At 37.4% G+C, this 25,680-nt stretch overlaps 1 protein-coding gene across 6 annotated transcripts in view; it reads left to right on the top strand.

Moving 5' to 3' along the window:
• Window positions 1–25,680, top strand: part of ABCB4 (ATP binding cassette subfamily B member 4) — a 72,866-nt gene that overhangs the window by 2,773 nt on the left and 44,413 nt on the right. For 2 of the 6 annotated variants that reach the window (XM_055307606.1, XM_055307608.1), the window contains 11 exons: window positions 189–243; window positions 3,732–3,882; window positions 10,454–10,511; window positions 11,899–12,090; window positions 13,188–13,359; window positions 14,398–14,522; window positions 17,206–17,377; window positions 20,590–20,703; window positions 21,825–21,935; window positions 22,347–22,472; window positions 25,447–25,650. In XM_055307606.1, the coding sequence (XP_055163581.1) occupies window positions 189–243; window positions 3,732–3,882; window positions 10,454–10,511; window positions 11,899–12,090; window positions 13,188–13,359; window positions 14,398–14,522; window positions 17,206–17,377; window positions 20,590–20,703; window positions 21,825–21,935; window positions 22,347–22,472; window positions 25,447–25,650 (1,480 nt within the window). Of the gene's footprint in view, window positions 1–188; window positions 244–3,731; window positions 3,883–10,453; window positions 10,512–11,898; window positions 12,091–13,187; window positions 13,360–14,397; window positions 14,523–17,205; window positions 17,378–20,178; window positions 20,299–20,589; window positions 20,704–21,824; window positions 21,936–22,346; window positions 22,473–25,446; window positions 25,651–25,680 lie in introns of those variants that run through there. The other 4 variants (XM_055307607.1, XM_055307610.1, XM_055307609.1 and 1 more) reach the window with 4 other exon arrangements.

Genomic DNA, 25,680 nt, shown 5'->3' with positions numbered 1-25,680 from the left:
GGACAGTTACCCGGTGATGGCCTTGCGATATTTGTTAAATTAGATAATTTGGACAATTTGTAGGTACCACTGTTTCATATTTGAAAATATTATAGCAGTTGGATGTGATAACTACTCAAGTTTATATTCAGTTGGCTATGAAACATTTGGTAACAGTTTTAAATTCAAACAAGTATGTTTCTTTACAGCTACCAAGACAAGAAAAAAATGAAGAGAACGAAGCTGATTGGATCATTAACTTTGGTAAGCTGTGAAATATTAAATATGAATAATTCTTGTTTTCATTCAAATCTGGTGTCTTGAAACAATAGTTATGGAGTCAGTACTTTAAGATTGTCTTAGGTTGACGTCTTGTAGTCAATGGACCACATTCTCAAAGTGGATGATAAAAGAGGTAGGGGATAGGCGAGCAGAGTAGAGCAGAGCTAGGACTTGTATTCATTGCACCTCACAAAATAACCAATCTCAGGAAAACACATCTTTATATTTATTTCTCTCTCACACACACACATACACACACTACCACCATCACACCCTCCACTCACCCAATTTTGCTTAAAATAAGCTTTCATATAAAGAAAGTGATTATTAATTACAGAAATTTGGAAATAAGACATCTATGTTCACATTTGACTTCCAAGTAAATTGACTAAATATGGAAAAACTATTAGAGATTCTGACTATGTTTGACACAATCGTAAGTCGATTCTGACTATATACCACAATCTGCTGGTACAAGCCAAGCCAACATATTTTTTTTGGAAGAAATCTAATCTGTTTTTCATTTGTAATATGCCTCAGAGAGGTGGCCCAAGAAGATGTTTGCCTACTTTGAGTAAGTACGATTGATTTTGAACTATGACAGCCATTATTCTGTAGCAAAGAAGTTGGTATTAATTGGCACGTCAGCTGAAATATCCAGCTTTGTAAGTAAATGGATGAAAAGACACCAAAACATCCTCAGTCTCAAGTATTGCTGCACATTTCTCATGTCACCACGCCACCACATTTCATTCTCTTCTCCCTTATTGTGTGTTTATTTGAAAGTGTCAGAGTTAAAAAATCAATGCTTTAGAGAATAAATTTTAAAACTAAATCTGGTTGGAATGCACATATTTTGAATCTGCTTCCTATAGCAAATAAGACACCACAAACCTTGAGACAGAAACTTAATATGTTTAATCTGAACTTAAAAGTTAAAATTTAAATTGAATTGAAATATAATCTTTTTTTTAAAAAAAGAAATATAATCTTTTATGCTTCTGAATAGATATTTTTAGTCCTGAGATGGGTTCAGGACAAACCTGTTTCTAACAAGAATTAGAAATTCATTGTTTTGTTGAAAATCATTTAAAACAAATTTAAATTTGCTTAGGATATTGCTGTGAAATTCTTATATTTTTAAATTTAAGCTTGGAGACAATGAAATTTTATTTAAGTAGCATGAAAAGCACTTAACATGATCCTCAATTTTATGTAAATGTTCACTATTGAGAACATGACATACTGACCTGATCCTGTGCTTGTATCTGTGGCCAGTAGACCCAAGTGCTCTATCTCCCTTCCCTCAGAGCCACTGAACCCTGGGAACACGAGTCCATTTTGTAGCAATTTTAGGGACACTTCTCCATTAGCTCTTGACTTTACCCACTCCCCTTGTTCTGCTCCAAGCTCTACCTGGCTTCTGACTCTTTGTCTCTTTTGGTGCACTTGCTTGACCTGTATGTTTGAGGATGGAATTTGGCCTCTCCATACTGAACTTCTGGAACTCTGTGAGAACAGTTTGCACACCCCTCCTTCCCACCCAGTGTGTCTGACCTCAGACTGCCCTAGCCTGTTGCCTCTGTTTGACTCACCCTCACTTCTCAAAGATCCCACTCTGCCAAACCTGACTCATCACTCAGTCTCCTGATGACTATGTCTCATCCCCCAAAGGGGGCAGGGTGAGGGAAATGGGTAGAAGGAAAAAATTTAAAAGAGGGGACAGGGTGACGGTGGGGTGGGGGTGGGCAATGGCTGGCTCAGTTGGTTAAGTGTCTGCCTTTGGCTCAAATCATGATCTCAGGATCCTGGAATGGAGCCCTGTATCAGGCTCCCTGCTCTGTGGGGAGTCTGCTTCTACTTCTCCAGCTTTGCTCCCTCTCCCTCCCCCTCTCTCTGACTCAAATAAAAAAAAATATTTTAAAAAAAGGAATAAATAAAAAAAGGGGACAGATGCAAAGGACAGAGGGGAAGGTATAGAAATGGAAATATAAGAGAAGATAGATGTAATCTAGAAGGCAGAAGAAGAAAGAAGACAGAGAGAGCCATAGAATGATCAATCAAAAACGTGAAGAAAAAGTGAGAAGTTAGGGCTAAAAAGACAGTGAGGGACAAAGCCTTTGGAATACTGTGACATTGATTGGCTGGTTAGTTCTTGGGTACTGTATGTGTCACTGTAACAACTGGTGTCAGCCTTCTAAGTGCTAGTACTAAGTACACTCTACATTGATAGTACTAAGTCCAAGACAGTTGGTGTGGCCCACCAGGCCGTTTTTACCTCTTTCTAATCTTATCTTCCACACTGTGCGCTTCAGGACTTCCACTGCATGGAGTTACCTGAGTGCTGCATGTGGTCTCTAGGCACCTTGCTGTGCTAAGCCGAAACACCTCCACTTTATCAGGACTCTGCATTTCTTCTTCAGCGACTTCTCCCTTATCTTCCAGATTCTGCAGTGAGCATTTTCTCCTTAAGTATGTCTTCCCTAAAGTACACATGTAGGCACTCCATAATGTTTTTTCATTTCGCGTCTGAGCTGCCTTTTCAAAGCTAACTTAAACCTCTTAAAGGGAACCTATCCATAAGACTCAGGGGATCTGTTTCCTCCCTATTTGTAATTCTCCCTCTGAAATATTTTGAATGTTGTTTTAAAGGATGTGATGTGTAGGTGCATGTGTGTGTACTCACTGTTTACTCCAAGCTGTTTTTAACTCTAAGTAGCTCTAGAAGATCCAACAGTATTTCTTAATAGAACTAAACTTTAATCCTCTCTGGTTATATTGATGTCATTCAACCAAAGAAGATACTGATGAAATGGAATCAGATTGATTTCTTCACAGAATATAAAATAAATAGAATCACAATATTAATCTGTCAATAATTTGGGTTGAAATCCTCCTTCTTCCCTATTACATTTATCTGCAACTACTGACCTTAAATAAAAAGTACTGACCTTAAATAAAGAGTACTGACCTTAGGGGCGCCTGGGTAGTACAGTCGGTTAAGTATCTGACTATTGGTTTCCGCTCAGGTCATGACTTCAGGGTCCTGGGATTGAGCCCAACATCCAACTCCACACTCAGTGGAGAGTCTGCTTGAGGATTCTCTCTCTCCCTCTACCTCTTCCCACTGCTCACTCTCACTTGCTTGCTCTCTGTCTTTAAACTAAATAGGGTGGCTATTTGCTCAATGGTTGAGCATCTGTCTTTGGCTCAGGGTGTTGATCCCTGGGTCCTGGGATCTAGTTCCAAGCCAGGCTCCCCACAGGGAGCCTGCTTCTCCCTCTGCCTATGTCTCTGCCTCTCTCTGTGTCTTTCATGAATAAATAAATAAAATCTTAAAAAAATAAATAGATAAATCTTTTTTAAAAAGTACTGACATTAAATAAAAATCCAAAAAACATATAGTTTTGGGGAAGGAAAAATTCTTTCCTATGAAGTATTTTTTTATTTCCTTTTTTTTATTTTTTTAGTTTAGATATTCTGACTGGCAGGATAAATTATTGATGTCCCTGGGCACTATCATGGCCATAGCTCATGGATCAGGTCTCCCCCTCATGATGATCGTTTTTGGACAAATGACTGACAAATTTGTGGATACTGCAGGAAACTTCTCCTTTCCAGGTAAGCATTTGTCTATTTTTTTTAAACATCCATTGTACTCTTTAAACTGGATGAAAGATTAGAAGTTGATTTTGCTATTCCTCATCTACTTGTTTAATGGTTTGCGCTTCTAGATGTCTCCAGATATCATAAGAAGTTATAAAATTATCAGAAAATTCCTCACTCATTTATATTTCAACAAATAGGTATATTTGTTTGACTTTTAAGACAGAATGAGGAAATATACAGGAAGCTCTGCATCTAAATAAAACAGGGAAGTCCCTCTACTTGAGGACGGTGGAACCATACTTGAATATGTCTGTGCAATGTCCATCTCTTTGGTGATGACTAACACATCTGAAAAGACCCCAGTTAGCATGGCAGTACTTCTCAGCTATCCTCAGCTTGTAAATCTGTTTCTTGTTTTCTTTCTATTTTGCCTCCTTCCACCCCTTTTGTTAAAAGTATATTCATTTTCTGTGTCTAATTTGTGGATCAACCAGGTTGACTGGAACTTGGTATAACACTTCATTAAAGAGTCGGTGTTTTCAGTATGAGAATGATTGTGTTTTAAAACTCACACAGAGGAGTGTAATTACTGAAGAGCCAGAGGAGTCCCATAACTTAATGTCCTCTGTAAGAGGGTCTGTGGCAAGAGCACTGGAGTCAGGTTCCGGTGGACAGTTATGTTCATATTAGTCAGATTAAACACAGAAGGGAAGATTTTGGTGCTTTCTACCAGACCTGATGGCCTAGTTCCTCCCAAGAGACCTTGTGGGTATAAGGCTGGAGAAGATGAAGTGAAGTTTTATTGGTACACAGATGGTGAAATATAAGGGAAAAAAACTGATAAAGGAAAGGCAGCCTACAGAGCAGATATTTGAGAAAAAGTGGACTCTATCATTTAGATCAATAAGGGTTTTCAATGTCTACTGATTGAGAGCTACATGTTTGGTTAGCATTGTAGAGCTTAAGTGTAATTACCTAAGAGAGTATGATTGCTTGATTCAGCAATAGGGTCTGTTTACATAAATATTAATATCTTTTAGAAATCCAGTAAATGTGCCTTTTATTTCAAAATGATTTTTATCTATTTGAGAGAGAGAGAGAGAGAGAGAGAGAGAGAGAGAGAGAGAGAGAGAGAGATCAGGTGTGGGGAGGGAGAGAAACAAGCAGACTCTGCACTGAATGCGAGCCTGAAGCAGGGCTTGCTCTCATGACCCTGAGATCATGACCTGAGCTGAAATCAGGAATAAAATTAACTGACTGAGCCACCCAGGTGTCTTGTCTTTTGAATAATTAAAACAAGATCCTACAAAAACACAGTTTATGTTCTAATACTATTGTTTCTGAGAAGAACCTCTTTCTTATAAAATAATAATAATGGTAATTTATCACATTTATTATCTGGTAGGTCCTATTTCACTTAACCTTCATAAAACCAATCCTACACAGCAGGTAATATTATCCTCTGTGACATATGAGGAACCTGAGGCTTGGAGAGGATAAAGACCTTGTCCTGAGTTACACAGCTGGTGGGGGTCAGGACAGAGTTCAAACCCAGGCCTTTCTGCTATCCAAACAATGCTCAGGACTATAGACATTATACTCCCAATGTAAATGATTATGTTTTCTCTTAAAAACAAAAATGAGGGGAGGGGCGCCTGCGTGGTGCAGTCCGTTGTGTCTGCCTTCAGCTCAGATAGAGCCTGGTGTCAGGTACCCTGCTCAAGGGGGAACCTGCCTCTGCCCCTCCCCCTGCTTGTGTGCTCTTTTCCTTTCTCACTTGCTTGCTCTCTTAAATAAATAAATAACATCTTTTAAAAAACACAAAAAAAATGGGTTTGGAAGATTTAAATAGATTACTTTGCTTGACCAGTGACCAAAATTTTATCACAAATACTATAAAGGTAAAATTGGAGCAAGATAGGATAATTTAAAAGTCTTTAAGGGAATAAGAGGCAGGGATTTTCTATTTGTTTTCCTTTTACTTCTTAGAAGATCTTTAGCTCTATTAGGTGTTTATATATATTTGGCAGGATAATCCATATTTGGACATGTCAATCAAAAATTAATTTCAATTTAGGGTTAAAAAATAGATTAAGGGATGAATGGCTAAACAAAAGGAAGGCAATCCTAACATGCTACGACATGCATAAACCTTGAATAAGTCAGTCACAAAAGAGACAAATACTGTATGACTCCACTTATATAAAGTATCTGAAGTAGTCAAATTCACAGAAGTAGAAAGTAGAATAGAGGCTGCCAGGGCTGGGGGGAGGCGAAAATAGGAAGTTGTTGTTTGATGGGCATAGAGTTTCAGTTTTACAAGATGAAAAAGTTCTGGAGATTGTACAACAGTGTGACTATACTTAACACTACTGAACTGTACACTTTAAAGTGGTTAAGATGGTAAATGTTATTTTTCAACTAAAATTTTTTTAATTAGGTTAAATAATGTCACACACTTAGCACAGAAGAGCTAGCGTTTGGACCAATTTTATGAGTCTTGTTTTTTTTACTAACACCAAAATAATTCCACACGTTTCTTATTTGGAACAGTGTGTTTCTAATTATGCAACCAAATAGCTTTGAAACTGGGCATGGCAGATGAGTGTCATGTTCTGTGTGCCCAGGGCCAAATCCAAGGTCTCTCTGGGGAATGGCATGAACAAGTCACTTACAAACCTGTGATTGCTGGATCAATAAACTCACCAGATGCCAACTCAGTTTCTGTAACCTCCAGATGAAATTACCATTGGTTTTCTATAGCTACATTTGTCATTAGGCCTATAGGCTTAGAGGATTTGTGATGGGAAGTCCCTCAAATGTTACTAATTTCCAATGTCCACTCTTTAGTAGTTTGTAAAGATAATATTGTCATACCTCTTTGGAGAAGGAAATCTTTAAATTTCCTACTCAGTCTAAAACCAGAGAGCTCACTGGTATGTAAAGAATTGTAGAGTTTAGCAAAAAGCATGAAAGTTGAGAGAATATCAGGTACTTAGCTGTACTTAGCCCGAGCAGAGCTCACTTGCTCATCTTGTAGAGATGATGCTTATTCAAAGTCTGTTTTTTAGAATTGTTAGGCTCTTGGACAGCTACACTTAATGGGAGCCAAATAGGGGATGTTAAAAGAAAAAAAAAAGGTTTAAATTCCAAGAGGGTTTGACAGTAAATGATTGTGAACAGAGCACATCCTTGTCAACACCATAAAGCAACTTGGTGGCAAAGTTTGTTCTCTCACAATGAAACAGTTGTACAGAAACTATGCACATTCTACATCTAAAACTTCAAGGACAGACTCAGAGGAGACATTTTTTTTTATGCAGAGTATCAGGAACTTGATCTATTTCGTGTCAAGTCTATGTGACTGTAATATCTAGAAAATTCTGTAGAGAGATCAATACACCCTGCATGCCTTTGCATTGCTACATGATTGAGAGGAAGAGCCATATTGGAGACCCTGGTTACCTTAACTAACTACATGTACGGCCTGTGTTACCTGAACAAACACTCTTTATTTTGTGCTGTACATTTCCATGAGATAAGAGAAGTTCTAGGTGGAATTAAGGAAAGCAGACATTGGTCTGAGACTTAAAAATGACAGTCAGGACTCTCTGTGTCATGAATCCCTAGGTAATACCTAAGATAGGCAGTTACTTAGGCCCTTCACTTACCAGCTGTATGACCTTGGGCAAGTTACTTAACCTTTGTAATTCTTACTGTGCTTATCTTTAAAAAGTGATCGAAGACTTACTGATAGAATTAAATGAGATGATTTATGTAAAGCATCTGGAATGTAGTAAATGATCAATAAATATTGGGGAGAATTAGCTGTAAAAACTTGGAAATGAAACAACCACTCTAAAATTCTGTTTCTTCATCCATAAAAGGAATGGATTTTATGGAAGCTCTCTAAAATGAAGAGGCAGCTTCAAGAATTCTCCATTTCCGTGTTCTGGGAAGCATTCAGGTAGACCAGAATGAGACTTCTCCATCCTAGCACATTAGAATCAAGTGAGGATACTTTTTAGAAATGTGATTCTCTAGACTCAGCCGAAAGTTCTGATTTAACTGTTCTTGCATGGGAGCCTGGGCAGGTGTATTTTTTCAAGCTCTACATGTGAGTCTAACAGGCAAAATAGCATTGAGAACCCCTGAACCAGATAACTTAGTGATTGTTTATGAGACTGAGCTATAATAAGTAGCATCTGAGAAGACCAGGCCTTGGCCCTTTCAAATCTAGAGTCCCATAGATTTCTAGGCCTAGAATTCCAGATCTAGGACCCCATAAGATGTCCAGATCTAGAGTCCCATGAGATTTCCTGATCTAGAACTCCAAATCTAGAGTCCCATGATTTTTCTGAGAACACATCTGACTTATGTTAGTCCTTGGGCAGTAGAAGCTCTCCTAGGAGCCCCTGGGTTACTAACTCAGACCTGGATTGCCATTCTTTGCTTGGACTCTGAGGAAGGAGCATTTCAGATTTTCAATGTCCGTAGATTCTTATTTCCTAGGAGGAAGGATCAGTCTGAGTTATAATCATTGAGAGAATTGAAACATTTGAGGTAGGCATTGAAGGAGAGCAAAATTCGTTTCAGATTCTGCCTGATTTTTAAGTTCTGAGGGAAAACTAGCACTGTACACATATATGTCGAGTTTTCTCAAGATTTGAACAATGATTTCCACCATTACCAAGGTTTAGGGAGCTTGTCTGCCTCTAATTCCAAATACCGTTCCCATTTGGCATCTCAAAGCTACCATATTTAAGAACTCAGGGAAGAATTGAGCATATACAACTGACCTGATAAAAACAGAAGTAAAATAGGATCTGATAGCTGATGGAGAGCTAGATTAATAAGTGGAAACACTCTACTGTGAACATCAGCAGAAGTTACATTTTTGAGGGAGAAATTATTCCACAGGCAGGGCCACCTGCTGGGTAATTAATCCTGACAGTAGTTTAAGTCTTAAATACATCTCGACCTTAGCCCTCTTTAGAAGAAGATAAAGAAGATACTCCACAACCATAATACATGACTACTGGGTTATCTACATGTGATAAGTGAACAAAGACTAACTTCTGTCCTAGCATCATAGTAAATGGGAATTACCTATGCTGGTATGTTTTCTCAACAAATGCTGTGGTGATATTTTGTCCTATTATTTTGACATGGGCTGTTTCCTTTATATTTTTTCACTTTGTGTTTTTTTATTTTTAAAAAATATTTTATTTATTTATTTGAGAGAGAGGGTGAGCATGAGTGGGAGGAGGGGCCAAAGGGAAAGGGAGGAGCAGACTCCTCGCTGAGTGGGTTGCCTTATGCAGTGCGGGTGAAGGGGGGCTCCATCCCAGGACCCCAGAATCATTACCTGATTCAAAGGTAGATCTGTAACTGAGCCACCCATGTGCCCCTTTGTGTTTTTTAAAAAGTGAAAAGAAGTCATTACCACATGTAACAATTAGTGTAGTATGAAGCTAGAAGCTCTATGTATAGTGTTAGGACCCTCAGCCTACTTGCTGTGTGACTTTGGAGAAGTTACTTTATCACTCTGTGCCTCAATTTCCTCATCTGTGAAATGAGGATTTTTTTTAAAAAAAAACGTATTTTATTTATTTATTCATGAGAGACACAGAGAGAGAGTCAGAGACACAGGCAAAGGGAAAAGCAGACTCCACACAGGGAGCCCGATACCGGACTCGATCCTGGGACCCTAGGATCATGCCCTGGGACGAAGGCAGGTACTAAACCACTGAGCCACCCAGAGATCCCCAGAAATGGGGATTCTTAAAACAGTCCTACCTCATAGGGTTGTGATAAAAATCAAATGAATGAATACATGTAAGTTGTTAGAACAGAACCTGGCAGATAATAAATACTAAATTCATGCTAGCTTTTATTGAAACAGGAATGACACATAGGCATTTTTATCAAATTAGTTCAAATTAATAAACAATATATTTCCTTCCAATAAATACTGCTTTAAAAATACCAGAATACAGTTTTGCCAGCAGATAGGATGTGGAATGCACTTGATGACAAATTGTCAGTGATCCACTGTTTCATCTTTAAATAACTCACTTATCTTCCTTGTCTCTAATCTTCTCTCCTTTACAATGCATGTAAGTCAGACTTTCTATTCCTCATGTTAAAAGGAAGCATGTAGGGAAAACACACATATATTAAAATAAAATGAACAGAAACAATTATCTGTAAAGTGCTTTTAACCATAAGAAAAGCGCCTCTTACATCTTGTATTTCTATTGAGACTATTACCATTTCTTTTTTCCTCCTCTGCCTTGTATATGCTCTGTATGCCCTCCATCAGCTCATCTCTGCTGCCTTAGGAAGCTGCTTTGCTAAAGGCCTGAGACTGCCAGGGTCAGGGATGAACCTAGGGGGGCTGTCTCTCTCCATCCTGGACCTGGATGTTCTCCACCTAAACCCTTGGACTTTTTATTTGAGTAAAGTGAAAAGGATTCATTGAGGTTGAAAGGAAAAAAAGATTCTTAAAACCTAGTAACACCTATTAATAGTTCAGCCTTTCAAAAATGTCTTATTTTTGTTTTGTTTTGTTTTTGTTTAGTGAATTTTTCATTATCAATGCTAAATCCAGGCAGAATTCTGGAAGAAGAAATGACTAGGTAATTGACTAATACATATATATATATATATGTGTGTGTGTGTAGGTATTATACATATAAATATACATATTTTATATGTAAATATTTATGATGTACTTTTAGAAATGTTTTATTTGAGAATAATTGCAAACTTACAGAGAATTATAAGAATATACAAAGATCTCTGTATACTCTTAACCTTTTATTATATTCTTTGAACCATTGTTATCATTTTTTTAAGATTTATTTATTTTAGAGGGGGGGGTGGGGAGAGAGAGCATGAGCAGGGTATGGGCAGAGGGAGAGGGAGGGGGAGAGAGAGAATTTCAAGTAGACTCCGCGCTGAGCATGAAGCCTGACTGGGGCTCCATCCCAGGACCCTGAGATCGTGACCTGAGCCTAAACTGAGTCCGCAGCCTAATGGACTGAGCCACCCCGGGGCCCCTGACCTATTCCTATCACTTACACCTACCTCCCTCACCTTTGGCATCTGAAGTAACTATCATACATCATCATGGCCCTTTACTCATAAATACTCAATATGTTGCCTCAGCATAGGATACTCTCTTCATAACCACAGCACAGTTATCAATTTCAGTAAATTTTATATTGATACAGTACTTTGATCTAATCTACCATCTGTATTCCAATTTTGTCAGTTGATCCAATAATATGCTTTGTGGCATTTCCCCTTCCTTCAGCCTTCTTAATAGAAATCTCAAAAGCCTGTAACATAATGTATGTATGTTTACTTATCAATTAATGTTGCTGATTTAAACAAGCTCTATCTGTATGCTCCTGCAGGCCTTGGTAAAGTTATATAAAATGTCTTTGAAAGTATCAAAACTGAATAAGGATACAGACTTTGCTCTAATTTACCTAAGGCATTACTCAAAGTTAGTTTGAATTTATGACATTTTTAGCATACTATTAAATTTTTTTTAATTCTGCTGAAGAAAAAGAGGATTTGTTTGGTTTTTGTGTGTGTGAGGGGGTTCTTTCTATAAACAATACAAGGAAATTTACTCTAAGAACTGTTTCACATGCTTGATCTTATTCCTATGCTTGTAATATGTGAATAGTAATGAACTTTTTCAATACAATAAGATATGCAAGTCTAGGATCTTAATTATGAAAGAAGAATCACAATGTATGTACAAATGGTCATTATCAGTTTTTAGATGATTCATTAACACCATTATTTTTTGCAGTTAACCACAAAAAAAGTACCTGTCTTCTTTGGCTAATAATTCAAGTAAATGGATTTGCCATCAGATCCTCTTATAATTTAAAAAGAGAAAAAAATTTTAATGGGTATTTGTTGGGATGTCCTACACAATCTGAAAATTCTTCCTGAAAGAGATGAATAAAGAACAATATTTAAAAGAAACTTTCTAATTATTTCCAGGTATGCATATTATTACTCAGGGTTAGGTGCTGGAGTTCTCGTTGCTGCCTATATACAAGTTTCATTTTGGACTCTGGCAGCCGGCCGACAGATCAGGAAAATTAGACAGGAGTTTTTTCATGCTATTCTACGACAAGAAATAGGCTGGTTTGATGTCAATGACACCACTGAACTTAATACACGGTTAACAGAGTAAGTGTATCATTTATGTCATACTTTTGTAATGAAATTAACCACTAACTATATGAAAATTTGTCATGGTTAGATTTTAAATTTAAAAAACTACTAAATGAAACATTTGATATGTATTGGGAATAGATCATCCGACAGCCATTTCTAGCGTTTACAGCCTGTGCCACCATGTATTTTCCTTATCTGTTAGTTTTTTTCTCCTCAGTGATTTAGTTGGTTAATTTGAAACTGAGCTCACATCTTATATTTGTTTACCTCTCTGTGGAGCTTAGTACAGGTCCTAACTATGATCCTGATGTTACATTCAATTAAGATGGTTGAATGAACGAGTAAATGTGTGAATGAAGGCACAGTGAGATTTGTCTTAGTAATTGTTGGCTCTTCACTTATTTAACAAATATTTGAGGGCCTATTTATTATACACGATTCTAGATGTTTATGATATACCAGTGAACAAGACAAAGATCTCTGTCCCCAAGTTGTTTACTTTCTAGCAGGGGGAAATAGATGACAAACTTTTTCTTACCGGAGTTCCTGGCAAGAGTAGTGAGCAAATGAAATAAAAAAAAAATCAGAGAAGGTCAAGGCATTTAGGACCTGGTTGACCTCGCTAAGGACTTCAGCTTTGACTTGCAGTGAAATGGGCAGCCACTTGAAGTTTTGATCTGAGAAGTAACACGTTCAGACTTCCATTTTCAAAGGATCACACAGGCTGCTGTATTGAGAATAGAGTGGGTTGAGAGTAGGGCCAAGGGTAGAAGCCAGTAGCCCTTCCCTATGACTGTTGCAATGCACTTCCTAACTCCTACTTTTAAACCAACTGACCACATTCAAAATGTTAATGCTTCTTGAATAGAATTGACTAATTTAATAGCATCAACTTTAATGATACGAACTTCTTAGAAGCATGAACTGAACCTGAATTTCTTCCTTTGTACAGTATTTAGGTGGGGTAAAGTACCATTCAAGAGGCTAAGACTATGAACGAGGCTTGCAGTAGTGTGAATGAGTTTTACCTGTGTGTTTGTCAGATGTCTACTTCTGCTTTCTAACTGAAGACCTCCTGCCTGTAACCACTTAGGTGTGATCTTTTTTAGTGACATCTCCAAAATCAGTGAAGGAATTGGTGACAAGGTTGGAATGTTCTTTCAAGCAGTAGCCACGTTTTTTGCAGGATTCATAGTAGGGTTCGTTAGAGGATGGAAGCTCACCCTTGTGATAATGGCCATCAGCCCTATTCTGGGACTCTCTGCAGCTGTTTGGGCAAAGGTGTGTGAAACGGGAACATTTTCACATGTGTTAGCCGGCACATACGAGAGTTATTTTCAACATGCAGGGTTCTGGTTCTTACAGTTGTGCAGATCTGTGTTACATGTCAGTTGAAACCACATTTAAAAGCATGTTGTGAATGCTGTAATAAAGAAATTTATTTTTAAGATGATTTAAAATGTCAGCTATTACCTCAATTGTAGATGTTTTTGCACTGCTATTATTTCTGTGGGTAAATCTTCTGGCATAGTACTTTAAACTACTTAAATGGTTATATCCTTATTTAAGGAAACACGATTTTAAAACAACATTTTTCTGAACGATTGAATGAATATAAATTAATGAATCCAAATTAAGTTTGGATTTGTTTTATTTACTTTTAATTGTTACCAGTGACAGTTAAGTGGCACTCTGCCAATTTTGCCTTGCAATAAAATATATATAACCTGTTCTACTTCAGACAATGCTGAAGAATTGAGAAATTTGACTGACAATTCTTGCTCTTTTGGAGGTTGATGATTTGCTTAGGAACTTACTTGTACTCATTTTATTTCAATTATTCCTTTACCTGTTTCCTGTAACATCTAGTTTAGCCATCTTATGATTAAGTAGAATGTCCATGAGTAGATCTGGAAGTACTGTTTCCATAGTCATTAAAATTGTGATACAATAAAGAAAGAAGAGTGACTTTCCAAAGCAATCAGGCTTTATTTTAGTTTATTTAGCAATTAGCAGAGAAAAAAAAAACACAGTAGATGTGGCACTTGACATTATTCCTCCAGACACTATTCAAAAAATTATATTTTCTGTTCCTAATCTAGAGCATATATCATCAGAGTGGATCAGATCCAGCCTTTGTAGGGGCAGGGGTGGAAGGAGCCTCTGGATCTTGGACACTGACTGCTTCATGACTTCATGACTTCAGTGTTTGGGAGAGGATAGGGCTTGGGAAGAAAAAAGCAAGTTAAAGAGTTGACCAGACTGCCTTTTTTATCCCCCCCCCAATACAAAATTCATGAATGTTTCTTCTCTGTCCAGATACTCTCGGCATTTAGTGACAAAGAACTAGCTGCATATGCCAAAGCAGGAGCTGTGGCGGAAGAGGCTCTGGGGGCCATCAGGACCGTGATAGCCTTTGGAGGCCAGAACAAAGAACTGAAGAGGTCAGGAAGGTTCTTTGTCCACTGGTTCAAAGAACCTACTTTTGCTTTCCCACATTTGCTTTTTGTTGCTCATTCTTTTGTGGTGTGTGTTTACCAATTTCCTTTTCTTAATATTAACCCCTCCCCCCCCAAATATAGGGACCCCTTCCTGATTCTGAAGTTTAATGTCATCTTCTTCTTTTTTAAAGCTTTTATTTATTTGTTTGTTTATGAGAGACATGGAGAAAGGGAGAGGGAAAAGCAGGCTCCCTGCGGGGAGCCTGATGCGAGACTTGATCCCGAGACTCAATCCCAGGACCCTGGGATCATGACCTGAACCAAAGGCAGACACTCAACCACTGAGCCACCTAGGTGCCCCTTAATATCAGCTTCTAAAGCAGAACTCTTACCCCTTTTATGTTCCATGGCCTCCTTTGACAGTTTGATGAAGCTGATGGACTCCCTCCTTAGAATAATAATTTTAAATGCACAAGACAAAATACAGATGATTACAAAAGAAACCGATTATAATGAAACACAATTTTCAAAATATTTTTAAATTGTGACATAGTAAATATCTGATTTTGTTAACATATTAAACAATAAGAGCAAACTGTGGGTTCAATAACTACTGTAACTCTGAAGTAGAAATGCACTTAAAAGATGTTTGAAGATAATTGTTTCAATTGTAACATGATATAAAAATGATCTGGATAAGGGATCTCTAATGGCAACAAAGTCATAGTTACTGCTAACTCCATAGTGGTTTGTTGCCTGTGCTGATAATCTGAGGAAATGCTACATTTCAGGTACAGGTACCGGTTAGTGGAAAAAAAATATATTTTTCCATGTTCAAATTCCTTGACCATGGATCGCTTGACCGAGTAGCCCTGCTCTAAAGGAACCTGATAGACAGAAACTGAAATGTCAGAACAAAGCCCCCAGAAAAAGGCTATTCTGCTTTTCTTTAATGTCCCCAACCACTTTTCTTTAAATAACATGCCCTAACAGTGGACGTATGATCCGGCATCGAGTCTTCTCTCTCACCATTTGGAGGGACTCCTGACACCTGCAACTTCTTGCAAGAGAAATTCTCTGGAAACTCGCCCTCATTAGGAGCAAAGTTCCCCCCATTCCCTCCATGTTCTCTTCCTGTCCTTCTATTCCTCCAGCCCCTTGCAAGCCCACCTCATTCCTGGTTCTCTAATCTCTTCTTTTTTCTCTCTCACTGCTGCTTTCTGCACACAGTAGCCCACACAGAGCACACAAACTCTCACTGGGACCTCAGGATGTGAGTGTAACCACTTCGGTTCCATTAGCGGCAGGAAGTAAGCTGCCTGAGTGAAGGTAATTACAGCGTGTGCTCGTCACCGTCACCGGAGCCTGGTGTCACCCTGGGGCTGACCTGAATCTCCCGGGGCCACCCGACACTAATCACAGCGCGGCAAGCGGCCGGCCGGCACCTCCCCGGGGACACGAGGAAGGCACACACACACACCCAGGAGTTGGCTGCTTTAAGTAATTAAACAAAGAAACGTTTCGGTGGCAACTACATTATAAAAAAAAAAAAAGAAAATGAATGCATTCACAGTGTCTCATTTGGTTACACTGAAAAAAAAAAAAGATTTGGTTTTGGTTAGAAAGACACTATTTTTATGACATTTTCCCCACAGATATTTTCCTCATTTTAGCTGTAATGTATTTTTTTTTCTGATTTCAGGAAGCCAAAGTTAGATTTTACACACTTTCTGTATCTAGCATGGAAAGGCAGATTTAATGTAGACTGATGTAAAAAACGAAAATTGTAATTTACCAGACCTATTGTAGACATTTATACCTTTGTATCAAATCCTAGAAACCAGGAATATGAATTTTAATTACTACTCAAAAACACCATAGAATGTGCACTATTCAGAGGTTTGAATTCTAAAACTGTAATAGTAATAATAGGAATAGGAATTACCAGGTTTTGCCAACAGTGTGCCAGGTACTACTCTCTATAATTATCTCTCAGTATCAGAATTATCCTGCAAGGTAGGCATTATTAACTCTGCTTTATAGTTAATGTAACTAAAATCTAGAAAAATTGAGTAAGAACCCTGTAAGTAGTAACCATTTTATTACCTTGTACCCTGGCCTGACAGTCAAAGATCAGCCTAACCAAAAACCAGAACAAAACAAAAAGCAAAGGCACACGTTTAAGTACAAGAATGTGTAATTCCCATGCCTCATCCAATGGGGCAATCGAGGGAGATTGTCTTCTTCTCTAGAGAAGAAAAATTGAGTTGTGTAAAGAAGCTAACTAGTTTGAACACCCCAAAAGGTATTTATATTTTAGGGCCATTCTTCATTGGCTTGGTTTCTCTTCTTCCGCCTGAACCTTGACTGGTGGTGCTGGCCGTGAAGGTGATAGTGAAGGTTTTGCATATCCCAGGAGTGAAGCTCCATTCTGGGACAGCTATAGGAACACTGGTTAGACTGGTAGGGACCAGGGCACATGAGTCCAAGCCAATAAAGAGAAGGCTCAGATGGGCTCTAGTCTTGGCTGGTCCTGGACTGGCTCAGTTCCCAGGGAGCTGGGTCTCAGCAGGAGCTTCTTACTTTATTAGCTTTGTTCCTTAAATTTCCAACTATACAGGAGGCAAGTATGGCTATGATTATGGACTGTTTTCTTGATACAATTTTTTCCTCTCATTTTTGATAGGTATGAGAAATATCTAGAACATGCCAAAAAGATGGGAATTAAAAAAGCTATTTCCGCAAACATCTCCATGGGCATCGCCTTCCTGTTAATATATGCATCATATGCGCTGGCCTTCTGGTATGGATCCACTTTAGTTATATCAAAAGAATATACTATTGGAAATGCAATGACAGTAAGTAGTCTTTCTAATATTCGTGAAGAAACCAAACATATTGTTTATCCATCTACCTTGTGTTTTCTTTCATACTCTTCCTTTTAAAGAATGAGTCTGATTATAGGCTTTTCTTCTTTTGGTGAATCTTTGCTCTATCCCATGGGCAGAACTGGCCTTCTGGAATACACAAGGCACAATTATGAGTCGGGGGCAGAAAAGTAGCATGTAGTTAGACCACATACAATATATAAAAGCTATATAATACATAAAGAAAGTAAAAATTGAATGAATTTATCAATGAACAAATATGGATTTGAGGCATCCCCTTTCTGCCACTGAGTTTCATTATATAAGAAAGTAAACATTATTATAGATGGTACATAGTATGAGAGAAATTTACATAATATAAAATATCAGCTATCCAAAATATAAGAAGGATGAATATAGTTTTAGTTTATGATCCTAAAAATAATATATACTAGTAGTTATACAGTTATACAGAATTTTAAAAATTACAATTGACTTAGAATTACTTAGAATCTAATAATCCATATCTCTGTTTTCTTTAGTTTAAAATGTTTTTAAATTAAATTCAATTAAATAATCAATGTATATTTAATGATAACTTTTGGTGTAGATCCCCCAGATAATGTTATATATATATTTTTTTCTTTCAAAACTGGGATTATATTATACATATCTTTTCATAAAGATTTCTTTTTAAAAGATTTGCTTATTTATTTATTTTTTTATTCATGAGAGACCCAGAGAGAGAGAGGCAAAGACACAGGCAGAGGGAGAAGCAGGCTCCATGTAGGGAGCCTGATGTGAGACTCGATCCCAGGACTCCAGGATCATGCCCTGGGCTGAAGGCCGGCACCAAACCGCTGAGCCACCCAGGCATCCCAAGATTTACTTATTTGGTAGAGAGAGAGCATACAAGCAGAAGGGAGGGCAGAAGGAAAGGGAGAGAATCCTCAAGCCCACTCCCCACTAAGCATGTCACCTGATGGGCTCGATCCCAGGATCCAAAGATCACGACCTAAGCTGAAATCAAGAGTTGAGTGCTTAACTGACTAAGCCACCCAGACACCTGTCCAACCTTTTTTATAGACCAGCAATTTTTTTTACCATTTTTATGTGTCAGTGATGATCAAACAACATATAACCGTTCCAAGTCCAATTTTTTATTTTTTTGAAGTTTGTTTGTTTCTTTATTCATTCATTCATAAGAGACACAGAGAGAAAGAGAGGCAGAGACACAGGCAGAGGGAGAAGCAGGCTCACAGGGAGCCCGATGTGGGATTCGATCCCGGGACTCCAGGGTCATCATGCCCTGGGCTGAAGGCAGCACTAAACTGCTAAGCCATCCAGGCTGCTCAAGTCCAATTTTTTAAAACCTACATGTTCCTATTTTTCTAAACAGAGGATACTGACCCATTTGGTGATGAATGAGTGTCATTATGAAAATAAAGCATTTCAAAATGTTTTCCAGGGTGGTATCTTCAGATTCCATTAGGTGCTGCGGAGTGTTTGCCAGATGAGCTTTTATAATTGTGGAGTTAATTTTTTCTCTTTCTTTCTTTCTTTCTTTCTTTCTTTCTTTCTTTCTTTCTTTCTTTCCTCTTTCTTTCTTTCTTTCTTTCTTTCTTTCTTTCTTTCTTTCTTTCTTTCTTTTCTTTCTTTCTTCTTTCTTTCTTTTCTCATTTTGGCCTCCTTTCTGGTGGTCAGCTCAGAAGCTCTCCACCTTCTCCACATCTTCATTTTCTAAATTTTGTAAAGGCGGGATCCCTGGGTGGCGCAGCAGTTTGGCGCCTGCCTTTGGCCCAGGGCGCGATCCTGGAGACCCGGGATCGAGTCCCACATCTGGCTCTCGGTGCATGGAGGCTGCTTCTCCCTCTGCCTGTGTCTCTGCCTCTCTCTCTCTCTCTCTCTCTCTCTCTCTCTCTGTGTGTGTGACTATCATAAATAAATAAAAAAATTAAAAAAATAAATAAATTTTGTAAAGGTGAGAGAATCCTGACTCCTCTCTCTGGTCCAGTCTCCTCTTTTGTACCATGTGGACAGTGATATCACCCTGGCAGGGCTGGAGAGTGAGAGCCATGATGCAGAGAACCCAGCTACACTCTCTGCATAAAAGTAGAGAGCTCTGATGCATGAACTTTGTAACATCTATTTTGTTAGAGACATTTTGGCTTCCTTATTGGTTCTTATCTGTATTGCAGACTGGATAGATATTTGTGGGATATTTGAATTCTGGGTATGTGACATTTTATTATTACTGTCTTCAGAGAAAAGTTAAGGTGTATGTAGAAGTTTCATCATGCCCAAAGAGAGAGGAGTAATTTCTCTGTTTGATTTCTTCGGTTAAGTTATACTAATAATATATATTCCTGGAGCTATATCCTTGGCTTTTCTATATTAAAGGGAAATGTGTTAATCTCTCTGTGCTATAGTATAGAATAATCGTGTGGGGGATCGCTGGGTGGCGCAGCGGTTTGGCGCCTGCCTTTGGCCCAGGGCGCGATCCTGAAGACCCGGGATCGAATCCCATATCGGGCTCCCGGTGCATGGAGCCTGCTTCTCTCTCCCTTTGCCTATGTCTCTGCCTCTCTCTCTCTCTCTCTGTGACTATCATAAATAAAAAAAATAAAAAAAAAGAATAATCGTGTGAAGGAATTATTAATCAAGGCACACAGGTAGGATTTAGCTATTTATAATGTGGGATCTGTTACTTTTTATATTAAAAATCTTATCAAAATATGTATGTAAAGTACTGTTTTTTTTTTTAGGGAAAGTCCATGGGACCGAAATCTACCATGTTTCATCTTGAACATTCTGTGTAGTTCTATGCTTAGTAGACAAAGTCAGCAAGGACTGAATAATAATACAAATGAGAAATGTTTCCCTCTAGTGGCATCAGCTTTAGAGTCAAGGAAGTAGGTATAAAAAAACCTTTCTGACTCTGTAAGTGCAGGAAAAGGACAACAGATAGTTGGGCAAGCTAGACAAGGAAATATTTGTGAGGTTGAAGAAGCCCATTGTGCAATGAAAAGCTATATTAACCTTATAGATTTTGCCCTTTTGCAAAAAAAAAAAAAAAAAAAACAATTTAAGGGATAAACCTAAACTCCATCCTTAGTGTAGCATGTGTTTCAAAGCAGTCCTATTTGAGATAAAAACAGGCACAGAATGGGGCTTATAACTTCTCCTTGTGTTCTTTTGCTCAGGTCTTTTTTTCAATCCTGATTGGAGCCTTCAGTGTGGGACAGGCTGCTCCATGTATTGACTCTTTTGCCAATGCAAGAGGAGCCGCCTATGCAATCTTCAACATTATTGACAGTGTGAGTCGTTTATTATTTCCATGTCAAAAAAATTCCTTGAGGCTTGCACACTTAAATCTGGCTTTAGGTTAAAAATTATGTGAAAGTTAACTATGTGAAAATAAGGGACCTCTTAGTAATGAGTGAAACAAAGTGCCTCATTAATATTTCTAAAAGTTCATTTTGAAATAATTTAATAACATTGATCTTGCTTTGGAAACGTACATCTGCACCAATGTGTTTATTATTAGAGTTCAGAGCAAAGATGTTTGCTCTTCCAAGCTTTTCTCCCTTGCTCTTCCATGTTGTAACTAGATGAGGAATATTATGATTTCTGTACACAGGCTGAGTAGATGGAAAAATTATTGTTGGGACCCATATCAACAGTATATTTTGCTGCAGGTTGCCCCCTTTGAAGAAAAAAATCACTGCATGATTCATATGACTTTGAATCATCAACGTGGAATGAGTTTTACTAACTGCAGTGAAATAAAGAATATAGTTTTCACATACTGAAGCACATCATCACATTTACATAAATAAAATGCAAACTAGGTGCCTGAAGTTTGGTCAAGTAATCCAAGCAGATCCTCCTGTTTCATTGACCTGAATCAGGAGAAAATTATTCAGCTTCTAAATATATTTACAGTTTACATTTCTCCCAAATTAGTTGGCCATGACAAATTGTTCCATCTTCACAATCCAAATCCATTTCCTTTGTTGTTTAGGGATAAGTTTATTTTCACTAAATGCTTGAATACCTGGTTATCTCAATCCTACTAGTATGTCTGGTTATTGCACTTGTAGGAAGCATGGGTATCTGACCATTTGGAAAATGTATGGGAATATGCCAAAAACTTAAAGTGAGATATCCTGGGAAATGATATTAATATATCCCTAGGTACTTTTCAGAAAACGTCTATTTTCTGTGAAGGAATATTTCTTTACACACACACACACACACACACACACACACACACATACACACACACATTCACATACAATCTACAACTAGGTTCTGTTTCATGGGAAGGAAGTTGTGCCATTCAAGGTCCTCTTTTTGGAATTTGCTAAATCATATTCCTTAAAAGTGCAGTTGGTTGTCCTATGATGGAATAGTCATTGAATTTTGTTTTATTTAGAATCCTAAAATTGACAGTTTTTCAGAGAGAGGACACAAACCTGACAGCATCAAAGGGAATTTGGAGTTCATTGATGTTCATTTTTCTTATCCAGCTCGAGCTGATGTCAAGGTACTGTCACTGATGTTTTTATAAGAATTCCTAACTCTGATTGTTTAATCATCATAAAGACTCTGAGGTCTGTTATTTTGATATTTGTATTTTTTTTTCCTGTGGCAGGTTTTATTTCCTTATTTGCTACTTTCTTCTATTTAAAACTGAATCAAATTAGTCCCCTTTCAACACATGGGTGGCTCAGGGGTTGAGCATCTGCCTTTGGCTCAGGGAGTGATCCTGGGGTCCTGGGATGGAGTCCCACATCAGACTCAATGCAAGGAGTCTCCTTCTCCCTCTGCCTATGGCTCTGTCTCTCTCTGTGTCTCTCATGAATGAATAAATAAATAAATAAAATATTTTAAAAAATTAGTCCCCTTCCAGGATTTTGTCGTGAAGAGTGTTCTCTTTCTCTCTTTTCCCTCACAGATCTTGAAGGGTCTCAACCTGAAGGTTCAGAGCGGGCAGACGGTGGCGCTGGTTGGGAACAGTGGCTGTGGGAAAAGTACAACCGTGCAGCTGATGCAGAGGCTCTATGACCCTGATGAGGGTATGGTAAGTGGTCAGAACCAAGTTCGCAAAGTGGTCAGCTGGCTACCAATTAGCCCTGCAAAATTGGTTTTTTTTTAGTAGAAAATTTGCATGTGAATCTAATTTTGGTAAAAAAAAAAGGTTATAGAATTACAATGCCTCTAGATAATGCGCTCAAACACTTGGACTGAGCCCCTGGGTGGCTCAGTGGTTGAGCCTTCAGCTCAGAGCGTGATCCCGGGGTACTGGGATAGAGTCCCACATCGGGATCCCCACAGGGAGCCTGCTTCTCTCTCTACCTGTATCTTTACCTCTGTCTCTGTGTCTCTCATGAATAAATAAATACAATCTAAAAACAAAAACAAAACCCCCACTTAGACTGGTTTAAAAAATATACAAGATAATAAAAGCCAAAAAAGATAGATGACACTTTCTTGTGTTCTAACTAAGCATTTCCTAACTTACTAAATCAACTGTAAGACACTCATCCAGACAACTGAGACTGTTATTTTTAAGGAATTATTAGGTTTGGTAAAAAATTTTCCACATAGCAATTTTTGAGAACCTGATAATCAAGGTCACAAGAAATCTCAGGACAGGAATTAAATTCATCAAAGACAGTTGAGTTTTCTTAAGTGTTGGAATATCTGAAGGAGAAAATGGGATAGTTTCTTTAAAAAACTTCTGAAGACTTGAAAGACATTATTAGCCTAGGGTATATTCTTTGCCTTTAAAAAATTTTCTTATGGGGCATGTGGGTGGCTCATTCAGCGCAGCACCCGGCTCTTGCTCTCCACTGAGGGCTTGATCTCAGGGTCGTGAGATTGGCCCCACATTGGGCTCGACACTAGGCATGTAGTCTACTTAAAAAATAGATGAATAAAATGTTAAAAAATTTTTCTTATAAACTGAAAATTAAAGAAAAGTTGTAAGCAGGAAACACATATAGTCTTTACTCAGATTTACTGTTTCTATTTTGACCCTTTTACTTTATTGTCTTCTCTCTCTCTCCACATATATAATAAGTACACATGCACATGCACGCACACACACACACACACGAAGGCAGATTTTTTTCTGAACCTTTGAATCGAAGTTAAGGACATCATGTCCCTTGACTCTTACGTACTTCAGAATGTATTTTCTAAGAAGAAGGACATTCTCTTGCAAAACAGTTATCAATTATCAGTAAATTCAATTTTAATACGATACCAGCCCATGGTATGTATTCAAATTTCCTCAGTTGTGCCAACTTTAGGACATTGAGCTTACCTGATACTAAAATACATAATAATTCAACAATTTTGAAAACAGAAGATTACAAGTTACAAAGAAAGGCAAAAAATGTTAAAAGGCATTTGAGATAGAACACAGATTGCAGGAGTGAATACAGAGCTAGGTACATGAATTATTTATTTAATTAACAATAAAATACACATTTTGGAAAAATCTGATATTAGAGGGGAACATAATCCTATCCTCATTTACTAAAGCAAACTCTAGATTGGTCCAACTGTAAACATTTTTATTTATCTTTAAAAAAGAACCTAATAAAATACTAACCATTAACAATATGCATTTGAAAATATAGTATTTTTAAAATTATTATTGGAGTAGGAGTGCCTGGCTGACTCAGCCAGTGGAACATGTGACTCTTGATCTTGGGATCATGAGTTCAAGCTCCACATTGGGTGTAAAGCCCAGTTAAAAATTTTTTTAAAGCTTTTTTTTTAATAAAAAATAAGATAATTATTGGAGTAATACATATTTTTTAAATATACAAGTCAACAGGGAAAAAGTCTTCAGAAATTCTATAACTCAGAGATATTCACTGTTCACATCATGATTTAGCAATTTGCTTACTAAAATAATAAAAGAAATGTCCAGAGGTACAGTTTATTCATTTAATTTTTCCTTAAACTTCTCTATAATAAAACATAGTAAAGCTGCAATAAATAGAAACATGGTTTGTGATATATATGGAAAAACTATTATATTTAGTATTTGAGCTATTAATATGAATCTGTAATAGGATACGAACATGAAAATCTTTTGAGAATAAGTATGCATCTGTAAAAAGTTTCAAGAAATGTCCAGCCTCATTTATAAATATACATAAAACAGAGCAAATATAAGGTACTAGTTTGCACTTATTAATTAGAAAAAACAAATTAAAATGATAAAACTCAGAGCTAGTAAACTGCAAAAGCAGATACATTTACATATTTTTGCTGACACTGTAAATTTTTAAAATCTTTTTAGAATGTTTATTCAGCCTTTGTTCAGCAAATAAGAAATGCCCAATATCACCAGTTATTGTAAAGATAAGCAGTTGTTATTAGAGAAATAAAAAGAACTCATACTCTTCTATCTGGTGACTCTACTTCTACAGATTGTCTTTCATTGTTCCTTGAAAGAAGTCAAATATCTAGCAGGTGGAAAACGCTGAAGTAAATTATGGCATATTACATTTAGTAAGACATCATAATGCCATCAAAATTATATGTAGATAAGTAGACATTCTTATTCAAATTTAAATAGTGGTAAGCAAAAAATAATAGTACGCTAAAAATATATAACCTAGTACCAGTTATGGAAAATAATCCACCCATGAAAAAACTGTATGTGTAAGATAATAAATATGCTCTTTATTTTTATTCTTGCACATTACTGTTTGTTTCTAATTCTCATCTCCAACCATTTCTAGCCATGAAAATAAGTTAAATTGGTGGAGGGGGAGGAGGGTGGGGGGTGGGGGTGAATGGGTGACAGGCACTGAGGGGGACACTTGACGGGATGAGCACTGGGTGTTACTCTGTATGTTGGTAAACTGAACACCAATAAAAATTAATTTATTAAAAAAAAGAAAATAAGTTAAATAAGTTAATAAGTTAAACATTAAATGTTAGCTAAGACTTTGTGTAACAAATTAAAGCGTCTTGATGCTTTAGATGTCAGATGGTTTAAAATATCTCATGGAAATATTTCTTTCTTTCAGATTAACATTGATGGGCAGGATATTAAGACCTTTAATGTAAGGTATCTCAGGGAAATAATTGGAGTGGTGAGTCAGGAGCCAGTGCTGTTTTCTACCACAATTGCTGAAAATATTCGCTATGGCCGTGGAAATGTCACCATGGATGAGATAAAGAAAGCTGTCAAAGAAGCCAATGCCTATGAGTTTATCATGAAACTACCACAGGTAAAGTCTCTGTTAATGTAGTTGTCCTTG

Source organism: Nyctereutes procyonoides, unplaced genomic scaffold (assembly GCF_905146905.1).
Source record: "Nyctereutes procyonoides isolate TBG_1078 unplaced genomic scaffold, NYPRO_anot_genome, whole genome shotgun sequence".
Lineage (NCBI taxonomy): Eukaryota > Metazoa > Chordata > Mammalia > Carnivora > Canidae > Nyctereutes > Nyctereutes procyonoides.
Note: the sequence above shows the minus strand (reverse complement) of the source record. Positions and strands in the feature narration are given on the sequence as shown.